We start from the raw sequence: 18,923 nt of genomic DNA, 5'->3' as shown, positions 1-18,923 counted from the left end.
GCATTTTGGAAGAAGAAACATGGGGAGACAACAAGGCTCAATGGTACAACTTTGAAGTGAGTACAGGAGCAGAGAGACATTTCAAGTGCATAATTCTCAGAAGGTGACCAGATAAGTTGAAACAGTTATTAAGGCGGCTTATAGGATCCTTGGGTTTATAAAAGCAAGGAAGTGAAGATACACCTCTCCAAATCATTGGTCAGACCACATTTGGAATAGTGTTCAGTTCTGGGTAGCACAGTTGGCAGCACTGTTGTTTCACAGCTCCAAGGTCCCAAGTGCGATTCCCGCCTTGGATCACAGTCTGTGTGGATTTCCTCCGGTGCTCCGGTTTCCTCCCGCATGTCCCGAAAGAAGTGCTGTTAGGTAATTTGGACATTCTGAATTCTCCCTCTGTGTACCCGAACAGGCACTGGAATGTGGTGACAAGGGGCTTTTCACAGTAACTTCATTGCAATGTAATGAAAGCCTACTTGTGACAAAATTATTATGTTAAAGCCGTGAAGTGAGTGCAGAGGAGATTTATTAGAATGAGGCATTTTAGATACAAAAAAAATTAGAGAAATTGGGTGTGTTCGCCTTAGAGCAGAAAACATTTAAGAGGTGACCTCATTGAGGTATTCAAAATTGTGAACAAATTTGACAGGGCAAAGAAGATATCTGTTTCCACTAATTGGTAAGTCAGTGACTAGGGGGGGGTCACAATTTCAAGATGGTCAGCAAGAAAGCTAGGAGTGAGATGAGAAACTTCTTTACTCAGTTGTTAGGATTTGGAATGCGCTGCCTTGGAGAGTGGTAGAGGCCGATTCCATGGGAGGTTTCAAAAGAGCTTGATATAATATTTGAAACTGATGAATTTAGAGGGCCATGGAGATAGGGCTCGGGAATCAAACTAGCTAAGTAGCTCTTTCGGGTGCCGGCGCAGACAAGATGGGTCAAATGTCCTCCTTCTGTGCTATAAGATTCTATGATTCTATAAAGTCTGGGATGAAGGAGCATGGTTTTCCGTATAACATGAACCTTATATTTATAGAGTGTCTTTAACATAATAAAACATACTTCCCATGAGCATCAAAAGCAAAAACAATAAGGCATTAAGTCAACTAACCAAACATTGTGTCAAAGACGTAGGTTTTAAAGAGCATCTTAAATGAAAAAAGATAGGTTTAATTATGGAGGGAATTCCAGAACATAGGGACATGGCAACCTAGGACACAGCCATCAATGGTGGAGCAATCAAAATTAGAAATGCTCAAGAGGCCAGAATTAAGTACAGGTATGTCAGAGGATTGTGGCGCGGAAGAGGATTATAGGGCTACGTGAGATAAGACAACGGCAGCATTTGAAAATAAGGATGAAAATGTTAAAATTGATGTGCTGCTTGATTAGGAGCCAATGAAAGTCAGTGAGCACAGGGGTGATGGGTGAATGACACTGAAGTAGGAACAGGGTGCAGGATTCTGGAAGACCTCAGGTTTATGAAAGGTTGAATGTCGGAGGCTAACCAGCTGGAAGAGTCAAGTCTGGAGGTAAGAAAGGCATGAATGAGGATTTTGGTATACGAGTTGTGGCAGAGTCTGATAGCTTACCAACAGTGGAGAAATTGAGAGATATGGTGGTAAGGTAGCACTGAGTGTCATCAACATAATTGAAATCATTGTTTTCTGGTGACATTGCCCTTCAGCTTCAATTTCTTTTTTTTGAAGATTTCATTTTGCTGAATGACTATGAATTAGTGGTCACTAACCTGGAGTTAGAAAGACAGACATATTTGTCTGAAATGATAAATCTTCAGTTGTAAATTAATCTGCACATTACAGTTGTTTTAAAATTCAAATATACCAACCTTGGATCACAAAGAAAGTCCATATTTTCACCGTCTGCTCTCCAAACAAGCCACTCCCTAAAAGATGGATGGCAAAACATTCGCGTTTTGTCCCTTCGTTTGATCAGAAAACACGAAAGGCTCTCCATTCTCTGCTGGAAGTCCTCCCACTCCAGATCACCCTTCACAGAGCCAGCATTTATTGCTTGGTAAATCTGTTCATCTGTCAGCGGATGAAGGGATGCCAAGGCTACATTCAACACAGGAAGAGCCTTTTCAAAGGAAGTATGCGTTAGAAACTTCATGTTGCATTGTAACAGATACAATTCAGACAGAGACACTGGAACGACGTTGTAACTTGCACTCTTAATGACCAAATGACCCTTTTCAAACAAATCCAAGGTCAGCTTCAAATATAGATAAGATCCTTGGCTGCGCATGATGAGATGATTGCTGACTTTGGTCACTGTAATGGTGTCAGTTTTTCCACTCAAAAATATATTACTGAGTATTCCGTCACTACTATTAATTCTGTGATGGATGTATATATTCAGATCCTTGCTAATATCTTCGTTCTCTGGAAAATCATCGAGAGAAATTTTGACGAATGGAAGTAGACTTGTGATCTCCTATATGAAACAAAGGGTTTTTTAGTGCAAAGGAACAGAAATTGTAAACCTAAATTCAAATATTTATTATGGCAGAAGCATTTCTGCACACCATTTTAGTTTGTTTATTCACCATTCTATAATTTGCAACTTTTTCTACTGCAGTATTCTAAAAATTATGAAGTTTAAATTGGTGGTGTTTGATGCATTTGGAGACAAATTTGTGTTTTGAAAATTGGAGGATTATTTTGATGCTTTAAATATCAAAATATACGATATAGCCCATTATTCTAATCAATTTCAGCTCATAAGAAATTGATAGACTAGCTTCTGGCTTACGGAATGCTCAAAATAATTTATTCAAAATTGTGATTTTTTTTATGGCTGCGTCCATTTAATTAGTACCTAATTGGGACGGATACAGATTGCCCTGGGTCTGTTCTGGCAAATAAGTCAGCACTGGTCACCTGCTGAAAGAGAGTGCGAACCGGAAACTAACATTATAAAATGAGCCAGAGCTGCCTGATTATTTTGTCATGTTTTTGTTTGCAGATTGGGAAAGGTTGTTATGGGGGTGGGTACACCCTCCATTTTTGGATTGAAGTTAAATTGCCGTTTTTTTTCGGAGGGGGGGCCCTTCGGTGATGGGAATATTATGTTTAACTGTATTGCACTTTTTTTTAATGCTCTGTACAGTGCATATGGGGTTGCAGTGAGTCAGGGCGGGACAGTGGGGTGGCTCAAGAATGTTCTGTATGGGGCCATTTTGGGCTGATGTTTCTTGCATTGGGTTGGTGCGTGGTACTGATGTAGGGGCCGGGGAGGAGGGCTGGAGAGAAGCAACAGGGGGGTGTAGGAGAGAATGGAAGGGATGGGTAGAGGGGGTGGTGACATTGGGTCTTTGGGTTAGGGCCTTCAGGTGGGAGCTGCCACGCTGGAAAGAAATGCTAGGTGAACGGAAATGAAATGGGGGGGGCTGCAGTGGTTAGCCTGGGTTGGGGCGACGCAGAAAAATGTAGGGGGAGTTAGGGCATGGACAGGCGAGGGCCATCTGGCCCTCTTTTTTGGGGGGGGGGGGGGGTGGGGGCCAATGATAATTGTGGGTCGGTTACGCGGTCCCAGGTGTTCGCGCACTTGAAATGTTTGACAGCAAGTAATTTTTCTGCAGGAGTTGCATCTCCAGGTGAAAGATCAGATGAGGCCGAGGAAGGGGTGGGTGGGGCAAGTGTTCCACTCGGGGTTCGACTGGAAGTTCAAGATTGCCATTCTGAATACGAAAATGGGGTTTACGGAGGCCAGGGTGGAGGTTTGTGATAATGAATGGGGTGCTCGAGGGGACTTAGTTGGTATTGGTGAGTATACATGCGCCTAATTGGGATGAGACCAGATTCATGAAGAGGCTGTTCAGTGGACTCTCGCCAGCTGATTATTTGGGCGAGATAGGTGGATAGGAGGTATTCTGTGGCTCCCAGGAAGAAGTTGCTAGCGGAAAGAAAGAGACTTCAGGAGGGGTTTGACCGGTTGATGACGAGGAGCGGTGGACCAGCTGCAACAGGCACAGGAGGGAGCAGCATGAGTCTGGGGAGAAGGCGAGCCACATGCTGGCCCACCAGCTGCAGTTACAGGCCTTCTATGGGGGGCTGAATAGGGCCAAGCTGAGGGGAAAGGAAGGAGGTGATGGAGTGCATTGGCACAATGCAGTTGGGCAAGGCACGGTGGCCAGACAGCTTCCCGGCGGAATTTTATACGCTGTTCCTGACGGCGTTGGCCCCTCACCTTCTGGGTATGTTCAGTGAAGCGGTGAAGTGGGAACTGCCGGCTACGCTGGCGCAGGCATCAATTTTACTGATCCAAGAAAGGGGACAGAGCCACTGGAGTGCGGGTCCTATAGGGCCATCTTGCTGCTGAACACAGATATGAAAGTCCTGGGAAAGATATTGACGAGAAGGTTGGAGGGATGTGTACCTGAAGTGGTCTCAGAGGAGCAAATGGGGCTTGTGAATGGGAGGCAGCTTTCTAGTTAGGAGGCTGCTAAACGTCATGGTGGCACAGTGGCTAACACTAATTTTTTTTTTTTAAATAATTTTTATTGAATTTTTCAAAATACAAACATTTTAACCCCCCCTACATTTACATTTAAATTATAACAAAACAAAGTCAAACCCCCCTACTTAACAAGAAAAAGAAAAAAGTCCCCCCCCCCCCCCTACCCGCGCGTCCCCCCCCCCCCACCCCCCCCCCCCCCCCCCCCACCCCCGCCGGCGAACCGACAGTCAGACCAACTTATAATTTCTAGCAGCGTCCTCGGGCAGGCCTTGCCCGTGCCACCACCGCTACCGTACTTCCTTCGTCTTTGTCCCCCCTCCCCCCCCCCCCCCCCCCCCCCCTCCCCGCCCTCCCCTCCCCTCCCGGGTTGCTGCTGTCACGGCCTCAGTTTCTATCTCTGATCCAAGAGGTCTAGGAAGGGTTGCCATCGCCTGGAAAACCCCTGCACCGACCCTCTCAGGGCGAATTTGATCCTTTCCAATTGGATGAAGCTTGCCATGTCGTTTAACCAGGTGTTAACACTCGGAGGCCTTTCGTCCCTCCACTGAATCAGGATCCTCCTCCGAGCCACCAAGGACGCAAAGGCTAATATTCCAGCCTCCCTCGCCTCCTGTACCCCCGGTTCCACCCCAACCCCGAAGATCGCAAGTCCCCATCCTGGCTTGACCCTGGACCCCACCACTCTCGACACCGTCCCTGCCACCCCCTTCCAGAACTCCTCCAGTGCCGGACATGCCCAAAACATATGTGCATGATTCGCAGGGCTTCCCGAACATCTAATACACCTGTCTTCACCCCCGAAAAACCGACTCATCCTTGTCCCCGTCATGTGGGCTCTATGCAGTACCTTAAATTGAATGAGACTTAGTCTCGCACATGACGACGACGAGTTGACCCTCTCCAGGGCGTCTGCCCATGTCCCGTCCTCTATCTGTTCCCCCAGCTCTAACTCCCACTTATCTTTCAGCTCCTCTACTGGTACCTCCTCCACCTCCTGCATAATCTTATAGATGTCCGAGATCTTCCCCTCCCCGACCCAGACCCCTGATAGCACCCTATCACTCACCCCCCTGTCGGGGAGCGCGGGAAACCCCGCTACCTGTCGTCTGGCAAATGCCTTCACTTGGAGGTACCTGAACGTGTTCCCCGGGGGGAGCCCAAATTTCTCCTCCAGCTCTCCCAGGCTCGCAAACCTCCCCTCTATAAACAAGTCCCTCAGTTGTCTAATACCCGCCCTCTGCCAGCTCTGGAATCCCCCTCCTGTGTTTCCCGGCGCAAATCTGTGGTTCCCTCTTAGTGGTGCCCCTATCAGACCTCCCACTTCCCCCCTGTGTCGCCTCCACTGCCCCCAGATCTTGAGGGTGGCCGCCACCACCGGGCTCGTGGTATACCTCGTGGGAGGGAGCGGCCATGGTGCCGTTACCAGTGCCCCTAAGCTTATGTTGCCGCAGGACGCCCTCTCCATGCGCTTCCAGGCTGCCCCCTCCCCTTCCATCATCCACTTTCGTACCATCGATGTATTTGCCGCCCAGTAATATCCTGAAAGGTTGGGTAACGCCAGCCCTCCACTATCCCTACTCCGCTCCAAAAAGACCCTTCTAACTCTCGGGGTGCCATGTGCCCACACATACCCCATGATACTACTCGTTACCTTCTTGAAAAAGGCCCTGGGGAGGAAGATGGGCAGACACTGGAACAAAAACAAGAACCTCGGGAGGACCGTCATTTTAACTGACTGCACCCTCCCTGCCAGCGACAGCGGCACCATGTCCCACCTCTTAAACTCCTCCTCCATCTGTTCCACCAGTCTGGAAAAGTTCAACTTGTGGAGGGTCCCCCAGTTCTTTGCCACCTGCACCCCCAAATACCTAAACCTTTTAACTGCTCTTTTGAAGGGGAGCCTCCCAATTCCCTCCCCTTGGTCTCCCGGGTGTATTACAAAGACCTCACTTTTCCCCAGATTTAATTTATATCCCGAAAAGTCCCCGAACTCCGCTAGTATCCCCATTACCTCCGGCATTCCCCCCTCCGGGTCTGCCACATACAACAACATATCATCCGCATAGAGCGAGACCCGATGTTCCTCCCCTCCCCTTGTCAGTCCTCTCCACCCCCCTGAACCCCTCAGTGCCATCGCCAACGGCTCAATCGCTAATGCAAAGAGTAAGGGAGATAGGGGACATCCCTGCCTAGTACCTCGATGGAGCCCAAAATATTCTGACCTCCTCCCGTTTGTTACCACACTTGCCATCGGAGCTGAATAGAGCAGTTTTACCCACTTGATAAATCCCTCCCCAAACCCAAACCTTTCCAACGTCTCCCACAAGTATTCCCACTCCACCCTGTCAAATGCCTTCTCCGCGTCCAGCGCTACCACTATCTCCGCCTCCCCTTCCACTGCTGGCATCATAATCACATTTAACAATCTCCGGACATTTGTGTTAAGTTGGCGTCCCTTCACGAACCCCGTCTGGTCTTCATGGACTACCCCTGGCACACAGTCCTCTATCCTGGTTGCCAGGACCTTTGCTAACAGCTTGGCGTCAACATTCAGGAGGGAGATGGGCCTGTAGGACCCGCACTGGACCGGGTCCTTGTCCCGCTTCAAAATCAAGGAGATCAGGGCCTGCGACATTGTTGGGGGCAGATCCCCCCCCTCGCGCGCCTCATTGAAGGCTCGCACCAGCACTGGACCCACCAAGTCCACAAATTTCCTGTAAAACTCCACCGGGAACCCATCCGGCCCCGGCGCCTTCCCCGCCTGCATCTGGCCTATCCCTTTAATTAGCTCCTGCAGCTCTATCGGCGCCCCCAACCCTTCCACCAGCTCCTCCTGTACCTTTGGGAACCCCAATTTGTCGAGAAAGTTCTTCATTCCCCCTCTCCTCTTCGGCGGTTCAGACCTATACAATTCCCTATAGAAGTCCCTAAAGACCCTATTCACCTCTTGCCCCTTCTGCACTACATCCCCACCCCTCTCTCTCACTCCCCCAATCTCTCTGGCTGCATCTCGCTTACGAAGCTGGTGTGCCAGCATCCTGCTCGCCTTTTCCCCGTACTCATACGCCGCACCCTGCGCCCTTCTCCACTGCATTTCCGCCTTCCTAGTGGTCAGTAGGTCGAACCTGGCCTGCAAGCTACGCCGCTCCCTTAATAGCCCCTCCTCTGGCGCCGCCGCATATTTCCTATCTACTTCTAGGAGCTCCCCCACCAGCCTCTCCCTTTCCTGCCTCTCCTTCCTCTCTCTGTGTGCCCTTATGGAGATCAGCTCTCCTCTAATCACTGCTTTCAAGGCCTCCCAGACCGTCCCCACCTGCACCTCACCTGTGTCATTCGTACCCAGATAGTTCTCAATGCCCGTTCTCACCCTTCTGCACACCTCTTCGTCCGCCAACAGCCCTACATCCAGGCGCCACAACGGGCGTTGGTCCCGCGCCTCCCCCATGTCCACGTCCACCCAATGTGGTGCATGGTCCGATATCGCAATGGCCGAGTACTCCGTGTCCTGCACTCTCGGTATCAGCCCCCTGTTCAATACGAAAAAATCGATCCTAGAGTACACTCTGTGGACGTGGGAGAAAAAAGAATACTCCCTCGCCCTAGGCCTACCAAATCTCCATGGGTCTACCCCTCCCATCTGCTCCATGAACCCCCTTAACACCTCTGCCGCTGCCGGCCTCCTATTCGTCCTGGAACTCGATCTATCCAGCCCAGGGTCTAACACCGTATTAAAGTCCCCTCCCATGATCAGGCCCCCTGCCTCCAGTCCCGGGATGAGGCCCAGCAGGCGCCTCATAAAACCCGCGTCGTCCCAGTTCGGGGCATACACATTTACCAGTACCACATTCTCTCCCTGCAGCCTACCCCTCACCATCACGTACCTGCCCTCCTTGTCTGCCGCCACAAACGACACCCTCTTCCCCACCAAAATCGCCACCCCCCGGTTCTTGATATCCAAGCCTGAGTGGAACACCTGTCCCACCCACCCCCTTCTCAGGCGGACCTGATCTGCTACCCTCAAATGAGTCTCCTGCAGCATTGCTACATCAGCCTTCAGTCCCTTCAGGTGTGAGAAGACCCTTGATCTTTTGACCGGCCCATTCAGCCCCCTTACGTTCCACGTGATCAATCGGGTCGCAGAGCGACCCGTCCCTACTCCCTGTCGATTAGCCATGTCTTGTCCCTTGCTCGCCCCGGGTCATCCCTTCTTTTCTGACCCGCTTCCCATAGCGATGGCCCCCCCCCCCCACCCCCCCGGCTCTCCCCTTCTCGTCCCTGGTCTTTCCAGCAGCAACCCGGTGTCCCCCCCCAGCCCCCCCCCCCCCCCCCCCCCCCTGGCTAGGACCCCTCCTAGCCGCGATGTACCCCACATCGTACTCCCGAGAGTCAGCTGGTCTCCGCTGACCCGGCTGCTCCTGCCACATTCCGACTCCTCCCGGTTCACCCCATCTGCGCCCGTGAAAGATCCCCTTAAAACCCCCGAGAAAGACCCGCATAATCAACCCGCTCCCCCCCGTCCCGTCTCCCCAACTTAACGATATAAATACAAATACCCAATGGCAACTAAATACATAAATACTTAACTACATACTTAAATAACAAAATAATTAACTAACTATCAACTAACAGTGTGCCCAACCATCACCCTCCATCAAACAGTATAAATAACCGCAGATAACCATAACCCGAAAAGAAAAAAAAGAACAAAAAACCCCCCCAAGCACCCAAAGAAAAAGGGTAAGAGGGGTAAATAACTAAGGGAAATTGGAAACGGGAAAAAACACCCCATAAGAAGCCAACGACCCACAATAGAGATTTCAACAGTACAAATATACAGAAACACCCAACAACTCGAAACCTTCAAAATATTCAGAAAAGTCAACCGTTCGAGAAAAATAAAACACCCCAAACAATCCACGAAACTGTTACCCAGTTCCGACCTGGCCTGAAAAAGAAAAGGGCCACTTGCTCAATCAAGAGTCCCCCGGCGGCTACGACCGCCGGTGCTCCCAGGTTTTAGTTCGTGTCCAACTTTTCCTCTTGTACAAAGGTCCAGGCCTCCTCTGGGGACTCGAAATAATGATGTTGGTCCTTGTAGGTGACCCACAAGCGCGCCGGTTGCAGCATTCCAAATTTGATCTTTTTCGCGTGTAGCACCGCCTTTGTCCGGTTGTACCGGGCCCGCCGCTTTGCCACCTCCGCACTCCAGTCCTGGTACACCCTTACCGTCGAGTTCTGCCACTTGCTGCTTTTCTCCCTTTTAGCCCACCTCAGGACTTTCTCTCGATCACTTAGCCGCTGGAACCGCACCAGCACCGCCCTCGGGGGCTCGTTTGCCCTAGGCCTCCTGGCCATGACCCGGTATGCCTCTTCCAATTCCAGGGGTGCCGGACCGGCCCCTTCCCCCATCAGGGAGCTCAACATCTCCGCCACATATCCCGGGAGATCCGACCCCTCCAGGCCTTCTTCCAGGCCCAGGATCCTCAAATTTTTCCTCCTCATCCGAGTGTCCAGCTCCTCGAAGCGGCTCTGCCACTTCATGTGGAGTGCCTCGTGCACCTCCACCTTTGCCCCGATGACTGTGGCCTCCTCCTCCCTCGCGGTCATCTCCTGCTGCAGATCTTTAATCGACGCCTCTTGGATCGCCTGGGCTCCCACCAACCTGGTGGCCGTCGCGTTCATGGACTCTAAGAGTTCCACTTTCATCTCCGTGAAAAAACGGAGGAGAGCGGCCTGCTGCTCCTCCGCCCATTTCTTCCACTCCTCCGATGCACCGCCGGCCGCCATTTTGATTTTCTTCCCCCGCTTTTTTTGGGGAGCTGCTGCCGTTTTTCTTGCCGCTCCACTCCGGGTACCGACCATAAAATCGGTCTAGTTCTCCTCAGGGGACCTTCCCCCACCGGGATTCGTTTTTTCAGCGCCGTTGGGGCCCTCCAATTGGCCCAAAAACACCTTTGTTGCAGGAGCTTCCAAATGTGCGGCTTAGCTAGTCATAGCCGCAACCGGAAGTCGTGGCTAACACTAATATCTCACAGCTCCAGGGACCTGGGTTCAATTCCGGACTCGGGTGACGGTGGAGTTTGCACTTTCTCCCCAATTTCATCCAGGTGCTCTGGTTTACTCCCACAAGCCAAAGATGTGCAGTTTAGATGGATTAGCCATGCTAAATTGTCCCTTCGTGTCCAAAAGGTAAAGTGGGGTTACTGGGTTATGGGGATAGGGTGGAGGTATGGGCTTAAGTAGGGCTCTAAGAGCCGGTGCAGACTCATTGGGCTGAATGGCTCTTTCTGCACTATAAATTCTATTCTATAGAATTATGACCCCAATCAGGGGGGGTGGGGACCAGTGCCAGAGGTGATTTGTGTCAATGGACGTAGAGAAGGCCTTTGACCTATGCTGGACTAGCCCCTCCTCCGCACATCCCACATTCTTTCTCTCCTCTCCCCCACCCCGAACTTCAAAACAGTTCAGCCATTGTCGTTATTACTACAAAGGTTTAACATAAATCAAACAAGCATCAGCGTTGAAAACAATTTCTGTGCCCAGTACCATGTCTTCATGATGTGTCATGCTTCGAGAAATCCCTTTGCACTTGTCTGATGTCACAGAACACACTTTAAAGACATTGAGCAGTATCCAAACGGGAGGGAAAGCTACAACAATGTGAATGTATAACCATCCAAAATAAGCAGCATATGGAGACTTGACTGCGATTTATGTTTTTAAACAAATAGGGAAACTTAAATATACATAGGCTGCAGTGCCATATACAAAACAATTTGTACGTGTCCTGAAGGTGGCAGGAGGAGGATGCAGCTCCTTAACCTAAATGTTTAAACTAGTTGCCTTACATTTCTGTGCACACTTTCCCTCACCCATTTTACATTCTGGTTCAAAAGTTACATGCACTCTGGAATTGGCCAGAACAAGCTTTTGCGAGCATCCAAATTGGCAAAGAGGTTTCAGAGGTGGGGTGGGGCGAGGAGGGAACTTCACTCCCCACTTTTCAGTGTTTCAAATTCAGGAAGTTCCTGGGCAAATTTAATTGGAAGAGTTTTTTTTTTAAATTTACAAAATAACTTACTGGACTGCTTAATGGCAGAAGAATAACAGTTCAATGAAATTGTTTCACTTTCCCTGTGACTTTCAGGTCATTGAGGATAGACCAGTTTTTTTGATGACGATTCATAACTTGCTTGCTTTTGTATTGTGCCCCAATTTATAAAACCTAGGATTCTGTATAATTTATTAACAGCTTTCTCAATATGCCCCATCACATGGGCGGCATTTGCTGCAGTGGTTAGCACTGGGACTGCGGCACTGAGGACCCAGGTTCGAATCCTGGCCCTGGGTCACTGTCCCTGTGGAGTTTGCACATTCTCCCCATGTCTGCATGGGTTTCAACCAGACAACCCAAAGATGTGCAGGTTAAGTGGATTGCCCACACTAAATTGTCCCTTAACTGAAAAGAAAAAATAATTGGGTACTCTAAATTTATTTTAAAAACATGCCCCATCACCTTCAATGATTTACGCACATATACAGCCAGGTCCCTCTGCTCCTGCATTTCCTTTAGAATCGTACCCTTTATTTTATGTCCCCTCTCCTCATTCTTCTGACAAAAATGTATCACTTTGCACTTCTCTAGACTAAATTTCATCTGTCATGTGTCTGCCCATTCCACCAGCCTGTCTATATCCTGTCACTCTCACCATGCTCATCACAGTTCACAGTGCTTCCAAGTCTCGTCTCATCTTCAATTGTTGAAATCATGCCCTGTACACCCAGGTCTAATTTATATCAATATAACTCAAGAAAAACAGTGTTCCCTCTATACCATCCCCCAGTCAAAATTAAAGGTTTCTGTAATTCATGTTTTAATAGGCTTGAATTAAATAACAAAATTGTTGCATATGCAACAAAGCTATGATAAAGGCTAATGATTCAAAATACCACAACATAGTTCAAAATAAAATGCCTACCAGTATTAATATTTTTCACTTAAAAAGCATAGGTTTACTGACATGTGGGGAATTAAATACACTGGAAAACAATGTAATAGTAGATTTAGAAATGATATGGCCAACATTTTCTTAGAGCTCTAGCACCTCAAAATTTGGCACCCCAGATCTTAAGATCATAAAATGTAACTGCTGTAAAGAAAACACAATTAAGGTAATTCTGAGTTGACTGCTGTTTCATCTTGAAGATTTAATTATATACGTGGACAACTCAGAAATTCAATATTTTATCTGTATTCTGATATAGCTGTTGTGTATTTTGAGTGTCCACAATTATGATGGAAATGTCAATACAAACTTGTCAGACTGTAATTATATTCTCTAACCAGTGGCGGTACTGCAGCATCTTCACAAGAGTGGGGAATATAGGAGATGCAAGATACAATTACAATATGTCAACTTTACATACAGCATTTAAATTATCCCTATGCACACAAGACGCTAAAATGGAAATGTTGGCAAGAATTGCATGCTGAAGCAATATTTTATTACAGATGTATACATATATGAAAAAGATTAAAAATTAACACAATTTTCTCTTGTGGCATCCTGATGAGAAATAAATGTCCAATTTAGATTTAAAGCAAGCAATGGGTTGAATACCCCAATTAGGTTTTATTAAAAGGCCTTTTAACCTGAACATTCAAGTAATTCTCTATGCTGGCACCTGTCTGTGAAAAATACCTGGCGGGATTCTCCTCTACCTGGCGAGGCAGGCCGTACTGGCACCGAGGAGTGGCGTGAACCACTCTGGCTTCGGGCCGCCCGGAAGGTGCGGAGGATGGGGCTAGGCTTGCGCCGGCGGGGTTAGCACCATGCCAGCCGGTGCAGAAGGGCTTGGTGCTGCGCCGGCTGGGAACGCCAGCATCTGGCGTCATCCCAGTGCATGCGCAGGGGGGTTCTTCTCCGCGCCAGCCATGGCAGAGGTTGACAGCAGCTGGCACGGAGGGAAAGAGTGCCCCCACGGCACAGGCCCGCCTGCAGGTCGGTGTGCCCCGATTGCGGGCCAGGCCACCGTGCCAGATCCCTCCTCCCCCCCCCCCCCCCCCCCCGGGCCAGATCCGACCCCCCCCCCCCCCCCCAAAAAAAGGACTCTACAAGCCGCCTGCTGAGCCAGGTCCCACCGGTACAGACCTGGTTTGATTTACGCCGGCGAGGCCGGCCGAAAATGGGCGGCCGCTCAACCCGTCGCAGGGCAGAGAACCGCTTGGGGAAAGGGCCTGCTGCCAGTGGCCGCCGACCGGCACGATTCCCGCCCCCGCCAAAACCCCAGCGACGGAGAATTCACCCCCCCCCCACCCCACCCCACGGCAGAGGGTCGGAGAATCCCGCCCACCATTTAGTGGCACAGTATGTTGCATTGTTCTGAAGAATCAAACTTATACAAAAATAACCAATGTTTAAGTGATGAGAACATATTTTAACTTTCAACGGCTGAACGGCAGCATAGTGGTTAGCACAATTGCTTCACAGCTCCAGGGTCCCAGGTTTGACTCCCGGCTGGGTCCCTGTCTGTGCGGAGTCTGCACGTCCTCCCCGTGTGCACGTGGGTTTCCTTGGGGAGCTCCGGTTTCCTCCCACTGTCCAAAGATGTGCGGGTTAGGTGGATTGGCCATGCTAAATTGCCCTTAGTGTCCAAAAAGGCTAAGTGTGGGTTGCTGGGATAGGGTAGATACGTGGGCTTGAGTGGGTTGCTCTTTATAAGGGCCGGTGCAGACTCAATGGGTCGAATGGCCTCCTTCTGCACTGTAAATTCTATGAAAGACCTGATTTGGCACTTTGCCAGCTTCTGCTGATTCTATCACCTCATGCTCTGTTAATGAGGATCACATACTGAATGACAACTATTCCTGAGCAACACTGTTAAAATCAATTTGCTGTACAACAATAAACAACTGAAATCCTTTCAACAAAATGCCTACAAGTGCAATTAAGGAAAGTTCACCAGCCAAATAAATGTAATAAACATTCAACTATTTTAATTGCTCTGGTGTCCAGCCACCTGGCCATCAGCCAATAAATCCATTTTCATGGTTAAAAAAAACAATGCAATATGGAAAGGTTTCCTCTTCATTGTTGTCCCTAGTTAGATTACAGGGTTGTGTTTCAATATTTTGTTAACTTTACTTGTGTAATCTTTTACAGCAAATTAATGCTGCAAATTAAAGTTGGATCTATGTTGTTGCAATGGGTCTCTGAATCTTTGAGATTAGTATATCTATCTGTATTCTCTACAATTCTGTCAACATGAAATGCAATATCCAACTGTACATGACACTATGTTGAATAAATTGTTTCATTGCTGGAATTCATAGGGATATTTGTCAAACCAACAAAAGGTTTTATTTTGACAACATGAATTATGACAAATCTACAAATGCTAGCTCATAAGAAAAACAGTATCAGCAAATATCAATGTGAATAGTTAGTGCCATTAAAATTAATGCCTTGTGTAAAGTACACATTTAATTACAATAAAATATACAGCTGTTTTCATTTTAAAATGCATAAAATGCAAATTTCAGCCAGTGCAACCAATGTAAACCGATGTCTTTACCTGTAGATTGGTTCGAACAGTAACAACCAGCTTTAGCCAAGATGGAAACTTGGAAATTATTTTAGTGATAAAGGAAGCAATTGTGTCACCATAATCAGGTTTATGGAATTCAGCCTCATTTAAGCCATCTACTAAAATAATATAGTCATCTGCAGGGATCTTCTTTTCTGCAGGACAAAATTAGAAGTTACCATTCATTACTACACACGATCTATATCACCACACATCCCGACTGTCCTGTCCCACTGAGATACCCATGCCATGTTGTTCTTTTGCCTGAAAGAAGATTGAATCATAGAATGGTTACTGCACAGGAGGCTGCAATATGGCCTGTCAAGTCCATGTTGGCTCTTCGCAAGAGCAACATAGCCAGCCCCACTCCCAACCCTCTACCCATAGCCCTGCAAATTATTTCACTTCAGGTGCTTAACCTATTTCCCTTAGAGTCATGGTTCAAACTGTCTCTACTACTCCTTCAGGTAGTGAAGCCCAGATCCTAACCGCCCACTGCATAAAAAGCTTTTTCCTCATGTCGCCGTTACCTCTTTTACAAATCATGAAAACTGTGTCTGCCTTTTAACGCCCTTTCCGCCAATGGGAACAGTTTTTCTCTTGTCTAGAGGCCCCTCATGATTTTGTGCAACTCTTTTAGATCTCTTCTCAATCTTTTCTTCGAGGAAGAACAATTCCAGCTTCTCCAGTCTATCCACTAAACTAAACATAACAAATTCTTCAACCCTGGAACCATCCTCATGAATCATTTTTGAACCCACTCTACAGCCTTCATGCGCGTCCAAACGTCTGGTGCCCAGAATTGCACACAATACTCCAGTGGAGGTCATAATCGGGTTATCATGGTGCAGTGGGTTAGCCCTGCTGCCTCACGGCGCCGAGGTCCCAGGTTCGATCCTGGCTCTGGGTCACTGTCCGTGTGGAGTTTGCACATTCGCCCTGTGTTTGCGTTGGTTTTGCCCACACAACCCAAAAAGATGTGCAGGCTAGGTGGATTGGTCACGCTAAATTGCCCCTTAATTGGAAAAAAAGAATGGGGTACTCTAGATTTATTTTTTTTAAATAATAATCAGGTTATCATACCATTATCATAACTTACTTGCTTTTATATTCTATGCCTTTATTTTTAAAGCTCAGGATTCCATATTGTTTTAACCACTTTCTCAGCATTCCCTGCCACCTTCAATGAGCACAATCTTCACTCAAATACCCCAACGTCCCTGCACCCTCTTTAGAATTCTATCCTTTATATTTTGTCTTATTTTTCCTATCAAAATGTATCACTTCACACACCTCTGCATTAAATTCCATCTGCCACGTGTCCGCCCATTTCACCAGTCTATGCTTTGCTGAATTCTATCTCTAGCTTTTTCACAGTTCACAATGTTTCCAAGTTTCGTGCCTTCCTCACGTTTTGAAATTGTACCCTGTACACTAAACTCCAAGTCATTAATACAGATTAATGGAGCTGCACAGTGGTTAGCACTGCGGCCTCACAGGCCAGAGATCCGGGTTTGATTCCGACCGACCTCGGGTTACTGTCTGTACGGAGTTTGCACATTCTCCCCATGTCTGCGTGGGTTTTCTCCGGGTGTTCTGGTTTCTTCCCACAGTCCAAAGATGTTCAGGCTCGGTGGGCTGGCCATGCCAAATTGCCCCCAAAATGTGCAATGGTTAGTTGGGGTTATAGGCATATGGTGGGGGATTAGGCTTGGGTATGGTGGTCTTTCAAAGGGTCATTGCATATTCAATGGGCCGAATGCATTGTCGGGATTACATAAATGTAAGAAAACAGTAGCTTCTATTAACATTCTGGAGAAACATCACTGTATACCCTCCCCTCTTGTTTCCTGTCTTCAGCCAGCTTCATATCCATGCTGCCACTTTCCCTTTTATTCATGAGCTTCACCTGGGCTGACATTATCTGGCAGTTCATCAACTGTTTAGATGGCTGGTACATGGTGTTTCTACCCATAAGATTTTGGATTTAACCTCAACTTGGTGAACGCTGCTACTTTTTATGCTAATCAATTCATTTCAAATAGAACATAGAACAGTACAGCACAGAACAGGCCCTTCGGCCCTCGATGTTGTGCCGAGCAATGATCACCCTACCCAAACCCACGTATCCACCCTATACCCGTAACCCAACAACCCCCCCCTTAACCTTACTTTTTAGGACACTATGGGCAATTTAGCATGGCCAATCCACCTAACCCGCACATCTTTGGACTGTGGGAGGAAACCGGAGCACCCGGAGGAAACCCACGCAGACACGGGGAGGACGTGCAGACTCCACACAGACAGTGACCCAGCCGGGAATCGAACCTGGGACCCTGGAGCTGTAAAGCATTTATGCTAACCACCATGCTACCGTGCTGCCAAATGTTGGAGATTAGACAGTAAAGTACATTACACTACAATATTCCCACACTGCAAGTATCCACATATGCCTGAAAACAAAGCATAAACCCATGTGCCTAAAAAGGGATCTATCAATCCATATGCTTCTGTGGCTTGGATTTAACCCAACCCCAATCATTTCAATTTTGGAAAGAAAATGCAGCAGTAAGCATAAAGAATTTAGCGAAGAGTTCTCTATAAACATAATGCTATTTATTTAGAAACTTGAGGGGCGTTTTAATGAAAAGGAAATTTGAGAATTCATTAACATTACAGGCCATATTATGCATGCAGTTATTAACTTGCAAACAGGCCAGTAATTGGTGGTGTGGAAGAGACATCTCCAATTGCAAATCTGCAGTTTGTTGGCTGATCGGCAACACTCCGCCATTAGCTTTGTAAAAACAGGATTTCACACTTTTGATTTTCATGAAATTTCGGAATTTGCACATTACTGCCCATTTAAGATTTGTAATTGGGACTTCCGGTGATATGCTGAGCAGTCTCACATCAGGTGGCTCTCCTCCAGAATACAACCAAACAGGCAGTTTAGACAAATTTAGCACGGAAATTCAAATTTATTACACCCACAAGTAGGAAAGGGAGAGAATAGGTACAACATGCCAGCGAATGGGAACTCAAGAGGCTACAGAAAAGGCAGAATTGGAGAAAAAAAACCAAGAGCAGCGAGTGAGTGAGTGAGTCAGCGGGCCCACGAGCGAGGGGTTCCTGGTCACCCTGGAGAAAGGGAGACAGACTACCCGAACGGCCTCCCCCTCCCCGCCTGGAGATGGATGGAAGAGGTTCCAGACAAAGAAATTGATGGTGATGAAAGAGGCGATAAAAATGGAGATCCAGGTGGCGGTCTAGGTGGCAGTGACGGCGGTATTGGTCGCAATGCAGACGGTGATAGACGGAATGGGGAAGAAACTGGAAGCTCAGGGGAAGACAATCCTAGAGTTGGAAAAGGCATTGATGGACCAGAGCAACAGGATTGCTGCTCTGGAGGCCGAAATTAAAAGGTTGATGGCAACCCAGGGGAGTCTGAAGGGGAAGGTCAAGGACCAGGGGGATCGATCATGGCACCAAAATATCTGGATCATGGGCCTGCCAGAGGAGGTTGAGGGCAGGGACCCAATGGACTATTTGGCCCAGATGCTGGGCAGCCTAGTCAGGAGTGACAGCTTCCCCAAGCCACCGTAGATTGGCAGGGCGCATAGGCCAAAGGCCAAAGTGGGGGAGCAGCCAAGGGCAATAATTGCCAAATGACAGAGATACCAGTGTCGGGAGAAGATCTTACGGTGGACAAGGCAGACGAAGGTGAGCAGCTAGGTAGGACATAGAATACAAGTATACCAGGGCGTTGGGGCAGACCTGTCAAAGTGCAGGATCGAGTTCAAACAGGCAAAATCTGCCTTGTACAAAAGCAGCCAGGCTCTGGGTCACATTCC

At 48.1% G+C, this 18,923-nt stretch overlaps 1 protein-coding gene across 3 annotated transcripts in view; it reads right to left on the bottom strand.

Annotated features, from left to right (window-relative positions):
- LOC119961966 (protein TANC1-like) overlaps nt 1-18,923 on the bottom strand; it is a 145,192-nt gene that overhangs the window by 68,741 nt on the left and 57,528 nt on the right. For all 3 annotated transcript variants that reach the window (XM_038789625.1, XM_038789627.1, XM_038789628.1), the window contains exons 10-11: nt 15,058-15,224; nt 1,847-2,454 (exon numbers count right to left, since the gene is read on the bottom strand). In XM_038789625.1, coding sequence (XP_038645553.1) covers nt 1,847-2,454; nt 15,058-15,224 — 775 coding nt within the window. The remainder of the gene's footprint in view (nt 1-1,846; nt 2,455-15,057; nt 15,225-18,923) is intronic.

The sequence above is a fragment of the Scyliorhinus canicula genome, chromosome 2, assembly GCF_902713615.1.
Source record: "Scyliorhinus canicula chromosome 2, sScyCan1.1, whole genome shotgun sequence".
NCBI classification, from domain to species: Eukaryota; Metazoa; Chordata; class Chondrichthyes; order Carcharhiniformes; family Scyliorhinidae; genus Scyliorhinus; species Scyliorhinus canicula.
The sequence above is the reverse complement of the archived record's forward strand: the minus strand, read 5'-3'. Positions and strand labels throughout refer to the sequence as shown.